Here is a 13991-nt window from a genome sequence, read left to right as displayed (position 1 = left end):
GGGCTGTGTGATGTGAGTGGGGCCTGGAGGATAGGGCTGTGTGATGTGAGTGGGGCCTGGAGGATAGGGCTGTGTGATGTGAGTGGGGCCTGGAGGATGGGTCTGTGTGATGTGAGTGGGGCCTGGAGGATAGGGCTGTGTGATGTGAGTGGGGCCTGGAGGATAGGGCTGTGTGATGTGAGTGGGGCCTGGAGGATGGGTCTGTGTGATGTGAGTGGGGCCTGGAGGATAGGGCTGTGTGATGTGAGTGGGGCCTGGAGGATAGGGCTGTGTGATGTGAGTGGGGCCTGGAGGATAGGGCTGTGTGATGTGAGTGGGGCCTGGAGGATGGGGCTGTGTGATGTGAGTGGGGCCTGGAGGATAGGTCTGTGTGATGTGAGTGGGGCCTGGAGGATGGGTCTGTGTGATGTGAGTGGGGCCTGGAGGATGAGTCTGTGTGATGTGAGTGGGGCCTGGAGGATGGGTCTGTGTGATGTGAGTGGGGCCTGGAGGATAGGGCTGTGTGATGTGAGTGGGGCCTGGAGGATAGGGCTGTGTGATGTGAGTGGGGCCTGGAGGATAGGGCTGTGTGATGTGAGTGGGGCCTGGAGGATAGGGCTGTGTGATGTGAGTGGGCCTGGAGGATAGGTCTGTGTGATGTGAGTGGGGCCTGGAGGATGGGTCTGTGTGATGTGAGTGGGGCCTGGAGGATGAGTCTGTGTGATGTGAGTGGGGCCTGGAGGATGGGTCTGTGTGATGTGAGTGGGGCCTGGAGGATAGGGCTGTGTGATGTGAGTGGGGCCTGGAGGATGGGTCTGTGTGAGGTGAGTGGGGCCTGGAGGATAGGGCTGTGTGATGTGAGTGGGGCCTGGAGGATAGGGCTGTGTGATGTGAGTGGGGCCTGGAGGATAGGGCTGTGTGATGTGAGTGGGGCCTGGAGGATGGGTCTGTGTGATGTGAGTGGGGCCTGGAGGATAGGGCTGTGTGATGTGAGTGGGGCCTGGAGGATGGGTCTGTGTGATGTGAGTGGGGCCTGGAGGATAGGGCTGTGTGATGTGAGTGGGGCCTGGAGGATAGGGCTGTGTGATGTGAGTGGGGCCTGGAGGATAGGGCTGTGTGATGTGAGTGGGGCCTGGAGGATAGGGCTGTGTGATGTGAGTGAGGCCTGGAGGATAGGGCTGTGTGATGTGAGTGGGCCTGGAGGATAGGGCTGTGTGATGTGAGTGGGGCCTGGAGGATAGGGCTGTGTGATGTGAGTGGGGCCTGGAGGATAGGGCTGTGTGATGTGAGTGGGGCCTGGAGGATGGGTCTGTGTGATGTGAGTGGGGCCTGGAGGATAGGGCTGTGTGATGCGAGTGGGGCCTGGAGGATAGGGCTGTGTGATGTGAGTGGGGCCTGGAGGATAGGGCTGTGTGATGTGAATGGGGCCTGGAGGATAGGGCTGTGTGATGTGAGTGGGCCTGGAGGATGGGGCTGTGTGATGTGAGTGGGGCCTGGAGGATAGGGCTGTGTGATGTGAGTGGGGCCTGGAGGATAGGGCTGTGTGATGTGAGTGGGGCCTGGAGGATAGGGCTGTGTGATGTGAGTGGGGCCTGGAGGATGGGTCTGTGTGATGTGAGTGGGGCCTGGAGGATGGGTCTGTGTGATGTGAGTGGGGCCTGGAGGATGGGTATGTGCGATGTGGTTATGAAACCACTGACACAGAGTCCAGGTACCCAAAAATTACTCCTCGACTGTAGATGTGGTGGACAAGGTGTAACATTTTGCTGCAGGCTCCATAATTTTTTGTTACACCGTAGACTGGCCATGTAAACAATAACTAGTTTTCTAGGTTGGTATATACAGGTGTTTTTAATAAAGGGGTAGTAATGCGTGGTTTAGTGAGTCAGAGTGCAGACGGTTATCGCTTCCCGCTAAGTGGGTGGTATGCGCATGTTGCTGACCTTGCTGTATGACAGACTCCTGGGATTGATGCGTTGACAGAAACCACTTACACCCCGGCGTGATCATTTTATTGGCTGTATTACAGCGTGTGGTCAGGTGGGGCTGGACTTTAAACTTTTCCTCCGTTGGGTGAAAACAAATAAAATGTTTATCATGAGCAGTTTATACCATCTGGAAAGTCCTCGCCCTGCAGCACTCTTCACTCTCTCCGTGATTTCCGGGTCTCTCCCCGCCGTGCAGGTTACACACAGGGAGGTGCAGCGTGAATAACACTGTGGGACAGATTTATTAACCACTTGAGGACCCCCCCTTTACCCCCCCTTAAGGACCAGCGCAGTATTCTGTGATCTGTGCTGGGTGGGCTCTGCAGCCCCCAGCACAGCTCAGGGTGCACGCAGAGCGATCAGATCGCCCCCCTTTTTTCCCCCCTATGGGGATGGTGTGCAGGGGGGTCTGATCGCTCCTCTTGGCTGGCATGTTGCGGGGGGGGCACCTCAAAGCCCCCCTCCGCGGCGAAATTCCCCCCTCCCTCTCCTCCCTGTCATCCCCGGTGATCGGGGCTGCACAGGACACTATCCGTCCTGTGCAGCCAGTGACAGGACGTCCCCTGTCACATGGCGGCGATCCCCGGCCGCTGATTGGCCGGGGATCGCCGATCTGCCTTACGGCGCTGCTGCGCAGCAGCGCCGTACAATGTAAACAAAGCGGATTATTTCCGCTTGTGTTTACATTTAGCCTGCGAGCCGCCATCGGCGGCACGCAGGCTATTCACGGAGCCCCCCGCCGTGAACTGACAGGAAGCAGCCGCTCGCGCGAGCGGCTGCTGCCTGATTAATTAGCCTGCAGCTGGCGACGCAATACTGCGTCGCTGGTCCTGCAGCTACCACTTTGCCGACGCGCGTTATGAGTGCGCGGTCGGCAAGTGGTTAAAGCATTACCAACAGTTATTTCTTCTTAAACGGTTCTAACCAGCAGGGAGAACAGTTCTGCATGATAATAAGAACCTTCTTAAATCCTAGGTAATAGTGGCAGTTTAGCATGAATTTCTAGAGCTGCACTAGTGATGAAAAGTGCAGATTAAGAAGTGCTTGATAGCAGTTCTACAGATAGTGCAGCAGTGCAGGCTAGACATGATTTGTGAAGTGCTCATCCTCCTGCTGAATTCCTCCTCAGAGCTTGCCAGTATCAATACAGCAGATGTACTGGTTACCTCAGCAACAGCAATTTCCCTCACACACTGCACTGTCTGAGAGATCTTCCTAACTCCTCCTATTTTACAACAGTTTTAGAAGGAATCTGCACTATTTAGTGATTTCTTTATATGTCTAAGACAGTTCTGCACGGATTTCTAAAAACCTACCAATATTTTGTCTCGGACACTCTTGATAAATGTCCCCGTGTCTCAATGATGTGCTCTGCTCGAGCCACTAATATTATTATGTATGGAGCTCCATCCAGCGAGGTTCTGAGGCACATGTTTATTAAGTCTAGATGACTCTATGGAGATTTGACATCCTGTGCTGTCAGCAGTCTTCAAGACTTTTAAACCTGACCAATCAGATGAAGGGTAAATAAGTAAACTGACCTGTCAGCCTAATTCTGGTGCACCCAGTGAGGTGTAGATGGAAGGGGAGCAGCACCCCCCCCCCCTCCCCCCCCCCCCCCCCCCCCCGTACAGATGAATGGAACAATCCGTTGCTGAGCGATGGGGAGCATTGTGTACGGCCGATGTGCGTTTACACTGGAGACCAGGCGTCATGAATTTTTAACCTTTTTCTTAATTGTATTTTTCAAAATGAGATTTGTCAGAAGAAAATACTTGACCAAGTCAATTATGGATGGTGATTGGAGGAGACTCTGTTGCTTTCATAGATTACATATTGCAGTGCTGCTTTCTCCATGGATAGATGGCAGCTGGAGATGGTCCGATAGGAAGCAATGTGAATGGAACTGAGTCCTTACACTGGAGGCTAAATACCATTTCATGGATTATGAGCTTTTAAACATTTTTCTTAATTGTATTTTCCAAAATTAGATTAAAGTGGACCCAAATTAAAAATACAAGATTTCAGAAATAAAATCTGTTTTCTAACTTATAATAATAAATAGCAGCCTTTTTTCAGCTGCATGATGACAAATATAAAATATTTTACATTTATTGGAGGAACCCCTCCCTTCCTTTCATATTGCCGGGACAGAATCCGACAGACTGGTGGAGTAGGTGGTGTCCGGCAATGTAGGAACTGCTAATGGCTGCCACCTGTATAACCCTAGTTATGGGAAGAGAAGGGTGAAAAGCATGCACTGAAATGCTCATAGGCTTGAAGGAGTGTTTATTTATCTTTGTATATGTCAGAGTGCTGCAACTATATATTTTAAATTAAAAACATTTTTGGTTTGGGTCTGCTTTAAAGGGGCACTATGGCGAAAAATTGTAAAATTTAAAATATGTGCAAACATATAGAAATGAGTAGTACGTTTTTTTTCCAGAGTAAAATGCGCCAGAAATTACTTTTCTCCTATGTTGCTGTCACTTACAGTAGGTAGTAGAAATCTGACAGAAGTGACAGGTTTGGGACTAATCCATCTCTTCATAGGGGATTCTCAGGGATTTATTTTCAAAAGCACTTAGTGAATGGCAGTTGTCTGTCCAACTGCCAAAAAACTGTAGTAAGCAGGGAAAGCTGGCCAGCATCTTTGTTTAAATCCTTTTTAGGGAATAGCTTTATAAAGAATAAAAGCCTTGCTGAGAATCCCCTATGAAGAGATGGACTAGTCCAAAACCTGTCACTTCTGTCAGATTTCTGCTACCTACTGTAAGTGACAGCAACATGGGAGAAAAGTAATGTATGCCTCATTTTACTCTGGAAAAAAAACGTATTTCTTATTTGTCTGTTTGCACATATTTTAAATTCTACAAGTTTGCGCCATAGCGCCCCTTTAAACAGAGAAAAAGAGTTGGTTGCTTCCATAGATCACATATTGCTGTGCCTTCTTCTCCATGGATAGATGGTGGCTGGAGATGGTCTGGGGTCTTCTATACGTGACATATTGCAGTCCCTTCTTCTCCATGGATAGATGGCGGATGGAGATGATTTGGGGTCTTCTATATGTCACATATCACAGTCCCTTCTTCTCCATGGATAGATGGTGGCTGGAGATGGTTTGGGGTCTTCTATATGTCACATATCACAGTCCCTTCTTCTCCATGGATAGATGGCGGATGGAGATGGTCTGGGGTCTTCTATATGTCACATATCACAGTCCCTTCTTCTCCATGGATAGATGGCGGATGGAGATGGTCTGGGGTCTTCTATATGTCACATATCACAGTCCCTTCTTCTCCATGGATAGATGGTGGCTGGAGATGGTTTGGGGTCTTCTATATGTCACATATCACAGTCCCTTCTTCTCCATGGATAGATGGCGGATGGAGATGGTTTGGGGTCTTCTATATGTCACATATCACAGTCCCTTCTTCTCCATGGATAGATGGTGGCTGGAGATGGTTTGGGGTCTTCTATACGTGACATATTGCAGTCCCTTCTTCTCTGAGTACAGATTTTGGAAAAGCATAGTCCTTTATCACTAACATAACTAATATTACTAGTCCTTTATCACTAACATAACTAATATTACTAGTCCTTTATCACAGTTCCCTCCTTTTATGGTGAGACAGTTGAACTCACGTAGGCATTTTTTTTTAAACCTTATATCACTTTACAACCCTTCTTCAATTTCTTTCCCTTAGTATCCAGAACTACTCAGACAAGCTGGGCGTGTACAACTCGGTGGACTCCATCCGTAAAGCCTTCGCCGTGTGGTCCAGCGCTACTCCCCTCACCTTCACAGAAGTTCCCTATGAATCCCTACGCCAGCGCCAAGCCACTGCAGACATTGTGATACTTTTTGCCCACGGATTCCATGGTGACAGCTCTCCTTTCGATGGCCCTGGCGGGTTCCTGGCACATGCTTACTTCCCAGGGCCAGGGATGGGGGGCGATGCACATTTTGACTCTGAAGAACCTTGGACTGTGGACAATGCAGATGTAACAGGTAAGACTGAAAACAATGGTAGTGCCTTGGGTGTGCATTGAGTGGAGCTATAGGGCATCTAGTGCCTGGAGTTATATGGGTATTGGTGGTTGGGGAAATACTGAAGAAGTTAGTAAGACTGTATTGACAGCAGTGGCTTCATCTGTACTGAAGGTTTATGGGGGGAAAGTATTTGTGATTGGGCTTATACTGAAAGGACTATTGGATTGGTTGTACCTATGGAAGCAGAGAGCGGGGGTATATTGGTTATGGGACAATGGTAAAAGTTCAAGCTGGAGGCAGTAAGCTGGAGTTTTATTTATAAGGGGTTGTGAAGTACCTTGCAGGTGGGTTGGGCTCTACTGTAGGCACTGGGTAGAAACATAATGCTGGTTGATCTTAAAGAGGAACTCCAGTGAAAATAATGTTATAAAAAAAGTGCTTCATTTTTACAATAATTATGTATAAATGATTTAGTCAGGGTTTGCCCATTGTAAAATCTTTTCAATCTTGTAAATCCCTGATTTACATTCTGACATTTATTACATGGTGACATTTTTACTGTGGGCAGGTTATGTAGCTGCTGCTAGCTGTTTTGGCAGTTGGAGACAGCTGTAAACAACTATTTCCCACAATGCAGCAAGGTTTACAGACAGGAAACTGCCAGGACCATGGTCCTCACAGTTTCCTGTGGGAGGGGTTTCACCACAATATCAGCCACACAGCGCCCCCTGATGGTCTGTTTGTGAAAAGGAATAGATTTCTCATGTAAAAGGGGGTATCAGCTACTGATTGCGATAAAGTTAAATTCTTGGTCGGAGTTTCTCTTTAAGTAAAGGAAGGTGATGACACTATGTTGGTGGTTGGGCTTTGGCACAGGCAGTAGGTGGAGCTTTATTGTGATTTATGCTATTATTGTGACAGTGGGCGGCACCTCTTTGTGTTTGGGGCTGTAGTGGAGACAGTGGGTGGGGCTTTCTTAGTGATTGAGGCTGTAATGTAGACAATAGATGTAGTTGGGGTGGGGTTGAAGTGGAGGGTGGAGCTATATTGGCAGCTCAGGCTGTAGTGGAGACAGTGGGTGGGGCTTTCTTAGTGACTGAGGCTGTAGTGGACACAGTAGATGTAGTTGGGGTGGGGTTGGAGTGGAGGGTGGAGCTATATTGGCAGCTCAGGTTGTAGTGGAGGCTACAGATAAAGGTGGGGCTATATTGGTGGCTCGGGCTACAGGGCCGAGGCATAGGCTGGAGAGGCTCCAGCCTCAGGGCGCAGTGTAGCAGGGGGTGCACAATTCATTCACCTGTCATTCCTAATTGTGTTTGAAGCAGAAAGAAATAAGAAAAGGGGATACATAGCAGTGACTGCAAGCCAGATAACTAGATATCAAGGTGTTGGGGAGGTTGTGGGCCCTGTGGCACCTCTTAAGGTGCGTACACACATGCGACTATAGTCGTTTGTAACGATCGTTCCCCGATCTTTACCAACGACGATCGTTACAAAAAACGAACCACCGACTATTAAGGCAAACGACGAACGAGCCAAATCGCTACAAAAGAAAGTTCTGTCTCGGCGGATTTTAACCAACGACGATCGTTTGCAAAAGTAGTACATCGTTGGAAACGATCGTTCGTACTAGGCTTGACATGCGCATTTCACTATTTCTCCATGGAACTTCTCATTTTTATGCGCAGGCGCAATAGTTGCTTTCTGTGATGTAACGTTCGTTCTAACGATCAGATCGTTACACACATTTTAAAACTAACTTTACTTAGGTTGTTCTTTCATCAATTAAAAGTTCGTTCGTCGTTCTTAACGAACGATCGTTGTCGCATGTGTGTACGTAGCATTAGTCTAATAGCAATCAGTGTGTGACGGCTGGGGTGGGAGGGATGGAGGGGCGCACTTTGGTGTCTCAGCCTTGGGTGCTGGAGGACCTTGTCCCTGCTCAATATTTGTGGTCAGGGCTATGGTGGGGGAGGGGGATAGAGGGTTGGACTACATTTGTTGATGAGGTTATAGTGGACAGTGTAGTTTGGGTCCATAGTGGTGGCAATGGATATGGCTATATTTGTGTCTCAGCCCATAGCTTTATACTGCTATGTATCCCCGCCCACCCACTGAGGCTTGGCCTAGGCTGTTTATTATACAAATCCCCCCTCCCCCTCCACCATTATGGGAGACCAGAGATCTTTCCTACTGGCTTTCAAACTCTCAGTAAATAACATTCTGCAGAGATCACCTGGCGGAAATAGAGATACTGCTACCTGGGATAAATTCCAGAATGTAAATCAGAGTGTATGCTGAAGGAATAAAAGAGGGACGGGAAGACACCGGGAGCCCAATCTAGTGTAGTATCTCACAAACGGTTCCTTTCGTTAGTAAGAAAAGATCGTATATACTCACAAAGCTAGGTTGCACATGAGGCAACCAGTATATGTCGCATGTGGGGAAGTACCGTCCCCACTCGGCCTTGTGAGGTAATGTTGATGGTCGCAGCTCCTGCAGAAAGATGCCACCTGCCAAGGTGGTGACTCCTGATCCCAGGGGGAGTAAACAACACGGGAGGGTAGGAGGCGCCCTTGGAGGTACTTTTGATCAGGCTTCCAACTCAATAGATAAATTTATGTGTAAAATACAGACCAATTTGTGGGCAAAGGTTAGTCTGGAGAACCTTTGGAATAGGTACGATATACGACCTGATGAAGCGGTTTTAACCGCAAAACGCATTGTCATTTTAAAGTGCTACAATAAATTTTAGTTTTACACCTAACCGTATGGAAGTGACTACTTATTAAGGTAGGATCATTCCATTTCTCTGAATTAACAACTGAGTAATACTGATACCTCCAATATAAGTGTACATTGATATTAACCTTTGCCCACAAATTGGTCTGTATTTTACACATACATTTATTTAGAATGTAAATCAGGGAGAGGAAAGATGTTACAATGGGCAAACACTGACTAAATAATCTATAAATTATTATAATAAAAAATCGATTTTATACATTGTCATTTTTAATTCAGTTCCTCTTTAAAATACAAACAAAATACCGCATGAGGTAGAAATCTCAGTGAATAGTAATGCAGTTTTTCGGTAAGTTACCAACTATTGCCGCCTGTGTGACATTCTAAGTGTATTTGGGGGAAAGTCTAAAATGCTGCATGAGGTAAATTACCGAACACGTGACATTTTTATCCAACCTGTCTTAGGGCCCTGATGTGTTAAACTTCAATAACGTTGCCATGCGTAGCAAGGCTTTTTTACCATTACTATTGCCAAGGGAGCCCAGAATGTTAGCAGCAGAAACGTTAGCGGGTTCACATGCGCGTTGGTATGACAAAATGCATTACCATAGCACTGTGTGCATGAATCTGGTAACATGTGTGCCGCTTATGGGTTTCCTCCCATTGGGTTTTCTCGCCCGGCATTAGTAGCGGTAAACTTGCCGTGCACTCCCTGTGCAGGGCAGCTTTACCGGAGTTACTGCATCAGGCCTCTAGTGAGTTGAACAGCAGAAAAGAAAGGAGGACTGGGTCTCGACCTGGATTGTAAGCAACAATGGCTGCATTTATTATACTATAATTCACAAAAACACACGTTTTGGCCAGCGGCCTTCATCAAAGAACACTTGATAAAGGCCGCTGGTCGAAACGTTGTGTGTTTTTGTGAATTATAGTATAATAAATGCAGCCATTGTTGCTTACAATCCAGGTCGAGACCCAGTCCTCCTCTCTTTTCTGCTGTTCCTCATTACACCTTGTATGGACCCGGGTGTGGACTGGCCGACTCCCTGGTGTGAGATAATTTAGCTGTGTGAGCTGAGAGTCTGCTTTTTCCTCGAGTGAGATGAAGCCATTTTATTATTAGTGGTGTTTGGAATATGGGTTTGCAGATGAACATCTATTCTTAAGGTGAGTACACACATCAGATAAGTCTTTGGAAAATGAAAGATCACAGACCAATCTTACCCCCTTCCATGTAGTATGAGAGCCATACTCTACACAGTCTATTCTATGGAGCTGCACTCCCCATCAGACAGAAATCTTACCCCCTTCCATGTAGTATGAGAGCCACACCTACACAGTCTATTCTATGGAGCTGAACTCCCCATCAGACAGAAATCTTACCCCCTTCCATGCAGTATGAGAGCCACACCTACACAGTCTATTCTATGGAGCTGCACTCCCCATCAGACAGAGATCTTACCCCCTTCCATGTAGTATGACAGCCACACCTACACAGTCTATTCTATGGAGCTGCACTCCCCATCACACAGAGATCTTACCCCCTTCCATGTAGTATGAGAGCCACACCTACACAGTCTATTCTATGGAGCTGCACTCCCCATCAGACAGAAATCTTACCCCCTTCCATGTAGTATGAGAGCCACACCTACACAGTCTATTCTATGGAGCTGCACTCCCCATCAGACAGAGATCTTACCCCCTTCCATGTAGTATGAGAGCCACACCTACACAGTCTATTCTATGGAGCTGCACTCCCCATCAGATAGAAATCTTACCCCCTTCCATGTAGTATGAGAGCCACACCTACACAGTCTATTCTATGGAGCTGCACTCCCCATCAGACAGAAATCTTACCCCCTTCCATGTAGTATGAGAGCCACACCTACACAGTCTATTCTATGGAGCTGCCCTCCCCATCAGACAGAAATCTTACCCCCTTCCATGTAGTATGAGAGCCACACCTACACAGTCTATTCTATGGAGCTGCACTCCCCATCAGACAGAAATCTTACCCCCTTCCATGTAGTATGAGAGCCATACCTACACAGTCTATTCTATGGAGCTGCACTCCCCATCAGACAGAAATCTTACCCCCTTCCATGTAGTATGAGAGCCACACCTACAGTCTATTCTATGGTGCTGCACTCCCCATCAGACAGAAATCTTTGCAAGATGCTGCACACACAGATGCTGTACAGACACAAAAGATCAGTATCTGCAAAAGATCCGTTCCTGCAAAATGTATACATAGTCTATGATCTCTGCAGATCTCATACACACCTTGTTTAATGGACAATCATCTGCAGATCTGAAAATCCATCCTGGTGGATCCGATCTGCAGATGATTGTCCGTTAAACAAGGTGTGTATGAGATCTGCAGATATCTTATGCTGGGCATACACAGTGAGTTTTTGCGCCGGTATCGAGCCAGCGGCTCGATGCCGGCGCGTCACCGCTCGTGCGCGCGGATCAATTCTCGCACGTCCCCGCGAGCGCTGCTAATCAGCCGCTGGTTTCTTCCCATTGTTTTCCCCGCCGGTATCGAGCGCTGTATCGATCCGGCGGGGTATCAGACAGGTTGAATATTATCAATCGAGCCATCAGCGGCTCGATTGATGATATCAAACTCACCGTATATGCCCAGCATAAGACTATGAATGCATTTTGCAGGAACGGATCTTTTGCAGATACTGATCTGTTGCATGTGTGCAGCATCTTTGTGTGCAGCATCTTGCAAAGATTTATGTCTGATGGGGAGTTCAGCTCCATAGAATAGACTGTGTAGGTATGGCTCTCATACTACATGGAAGGGGGTAAGATCTCTGTCTGATGGGGAGTGCAGCTCCATAGAATAGACTGTGTAGGTATGGCTCTCATACTACATGGAAGGGGGTAAGATTTCTGTCTGATGGGGAGTGCAGCTCCATAGAATAGACTGTGTAGGTATGGCTCTCATACTACATGGAAGGGGGTAAGATCTCTGTCTGATGGGGAGTTCAGCTCCATAGAATAGACTGTGTAGGTGTGGCTCTCATACTACATGGAAGGGGGTAAGATTTCTATCTGATGGGGAGTGCAGCTCCATAGAATAGACTGTGTAGGTGTGGCTCTCATACTACATGGAAGGGGGTAAGATTTCTGTCTGATGGGGAGTGCAGCTCCATAGAATAGACTGTGTAGGTATGGCTCTCATACTACATGGAAGGGGGTAAGATCTCTGTCTGATGGGGAGTTCAGCTCCATAGAATAGACTGTGTAGGTGTGGCTCTCATACTACATGGAAGGGGGTAAGATTTCTGTCTGATGGGGAGCGCAGCTCCATAGAATAGACTGTGTAGGTATGGCTCTCATACTACATGGAAGGGGGTAAAATTGGTCTGTGATCTTTCATTTTCCAAAGACTTTTATCTGATGTGTGTACCCACCTTTAGTGCTCAGAAAGCCATTGCCTGTGGATGTAGGGCCAGGTCTGTGTGTGGCTGTTTGGTGTATCCTGACCCTCTGTGTCCCCCTCTGTAGGGAACCATTGTCTGTGGATGTACCTCCAGTCCTGTGTGTGGCTGTTTGGTGTATTCTGACCCTCTGTGTTCCCCTCTGTAGGCAACCATTGTCTGTGGATGTAGGGCCAGCTCTGTGTTTGGTGTATCCTGACCCTCTGTGTTCCCCTCTGTAGGCAACCATTGTCTGTGGATGTAGGGCCAGCTCTGTGTTTGGTGTATCCTGACCCTCTGTGTCCCCCTCTGTAGGCAACCATTGTCTGTGGATGTAGGGCCAGCTCTGTGTTTGGTGTATCCTGACCCTCTGTGTTCCCCTCTGTAGGCAACCACTGTCTATGGATGTAGGGCCAGCTCTGTGTGTGGCTGTTTGGTGTATCCTGACCCTCTGTGTCCCCCTCTGCAGGGAATCACCTGTTCCTGGTGGCGGTCCATGAGCTCGGACACTCTCTGGGTCTGGAGCACTCTAACAACCCCATGGCTATCATGGCTCCATTCTACCAGTGGATGGACACCGAAGGCTTCCAGCTGCCTGACGATGACAGACGAGGAATCCAGCAGCTGTACGGTGAGGACTGACGAGCCAAATCTAAGTCTCGGCAATTTCCCCCCTCCGGCACTGCGCACCCCCGCTGACCCCTCCATGCTGCGTCCTCTTCCTCCTCACTTCCTGCCGGCGCTGAGAGATGCTTTATACCCGCTGTGCACATCGCTGATCCTCCGCTCTGCTCATCAGCATCTGCGAAGCAAGGATGGCTTGTGTTTTCATCAGCTACTGTTCTGTTTTCACCTATCAGATCAAAAGAATCTGCGTAATCTGCCTAGAGACATGAGATGGCTCCTAATCCGATAATTACTATAGTAAAAATACACCTTACAATCTGGTTGTGCAATCCTAAGGTGGCCTTACATCAGGCAGTGTATCAGCGCTGCGTAATATGTTGCCGCTTTATAAATTCAATAAATAAATCATATAAATGTATGTGCAGATTGAGAATGATACAGATCTCTCTTTGATCGAATCTGATCAGAGCGATATCTGTTGGCTGCCCATACTCCACCGAACGATTTCCTATAGAGTTCAACATCTCTATCAGGAATCGGCCTAGCGACTCCTCCACTGTCTGTCTGCCCGCGATGCCTGTACTCTTGGAGGGGGGGGTCACAGCGGCGATCCCAATTCAGAAACAGGTGGAGCACCCAGTGGAAATGAGCCCTGAGATTTGAGCTCTGTACACACGCTCAACCGCCGTCACTCGACACAAACGAGGACTGGCTGGTCTGCTGATAATCGTTAAAAAAAAAAAAGTGCCCCAAGGATAGTAAAAGACCGATTCATCCTGGCAGATTGCTTCGCACAATAATCGCTGTTGGTCGTCTATATCGAACGGTCGCTCTATTAAAAGGAACCCAGAGCTCAGGCTAAAAACGCAATTTGGACTTACCTGGGGCTTTCTCCAGCCCCCCCCCCCCCCCCCCCCAATAGCCCGCGAGGTCCCCGGTGTCCTCCTGGCTCCTCTCCCAGTCCCTCTGGACGCTCTGTTAGTCGGCGAATTCATGCATGTCCCCCCAAGCACACTATGCATCATCACACCGGCTGGCGTGAGAGTCCTGCGCATGCGTGGGTCAGTCTTAGAGAACCGTGCATACGCAGGACTCTCACTCCAGCCAGTAACATGACGGGTAACGTGCATGGCGGGGGCAACCACGAGCGATATCCAGCCGAGGTCAACAATTAACGGAGCTGCCAGCGGGCGGTAGAGGAGCCAGCGGGACGCCGAGGGTCCT

At 48.3% G+C, this 13991-nt stretch overlaps 1 protein-coding gene across 1 annotated transcript in view; it reads left to right on the top strand.

Annotated features, from left to right (window-relative positions):
- The first annotated feature begins 5828 nt into the window (after positions 1-5828).
- The window catches only part of MMP15 (matrix metallopeptidase 15), a 33548-nt gene continuing 25385 nt past the window's right edge, over positions 5829-13991 (top strand). The window contains exons 1-2 of the mRNA XM_068264955.1: positions 5829-5979; positions 12610-12771. Coding sequence (XP_068121056.1) covers positions 5916-5979; positions 12610-12771 — 226 coding nt within the window. The 5' untranslated portion in view covers positions 5829-5915. The remainder of the gene's footprint in view (positions 5980-12609; positions 12772-13991) is intronic.

This window comes from Hyperolius riggenbachi, unplaced genomic scaffold (assembly GCF_040937935.1).
Source record: "Hyperolius riggenbachi isolate aHypRig1 unplaced genomic scaffold, aHypRig1.pri scaffold_301, whole genome shotgun sequence".
Taxonomy (NCBI): Eukaryota; Metazoa; Chordata; class Amphibia; order Anura; family Hyperoliidae; genus Hyperolius; species Hyperolius riggenbachi.
The sequence above is the reverse complement of the archived record's forward strand: the minus strand, read 5'-3'. Positions and strand labels throughout refer to the sequence as shown.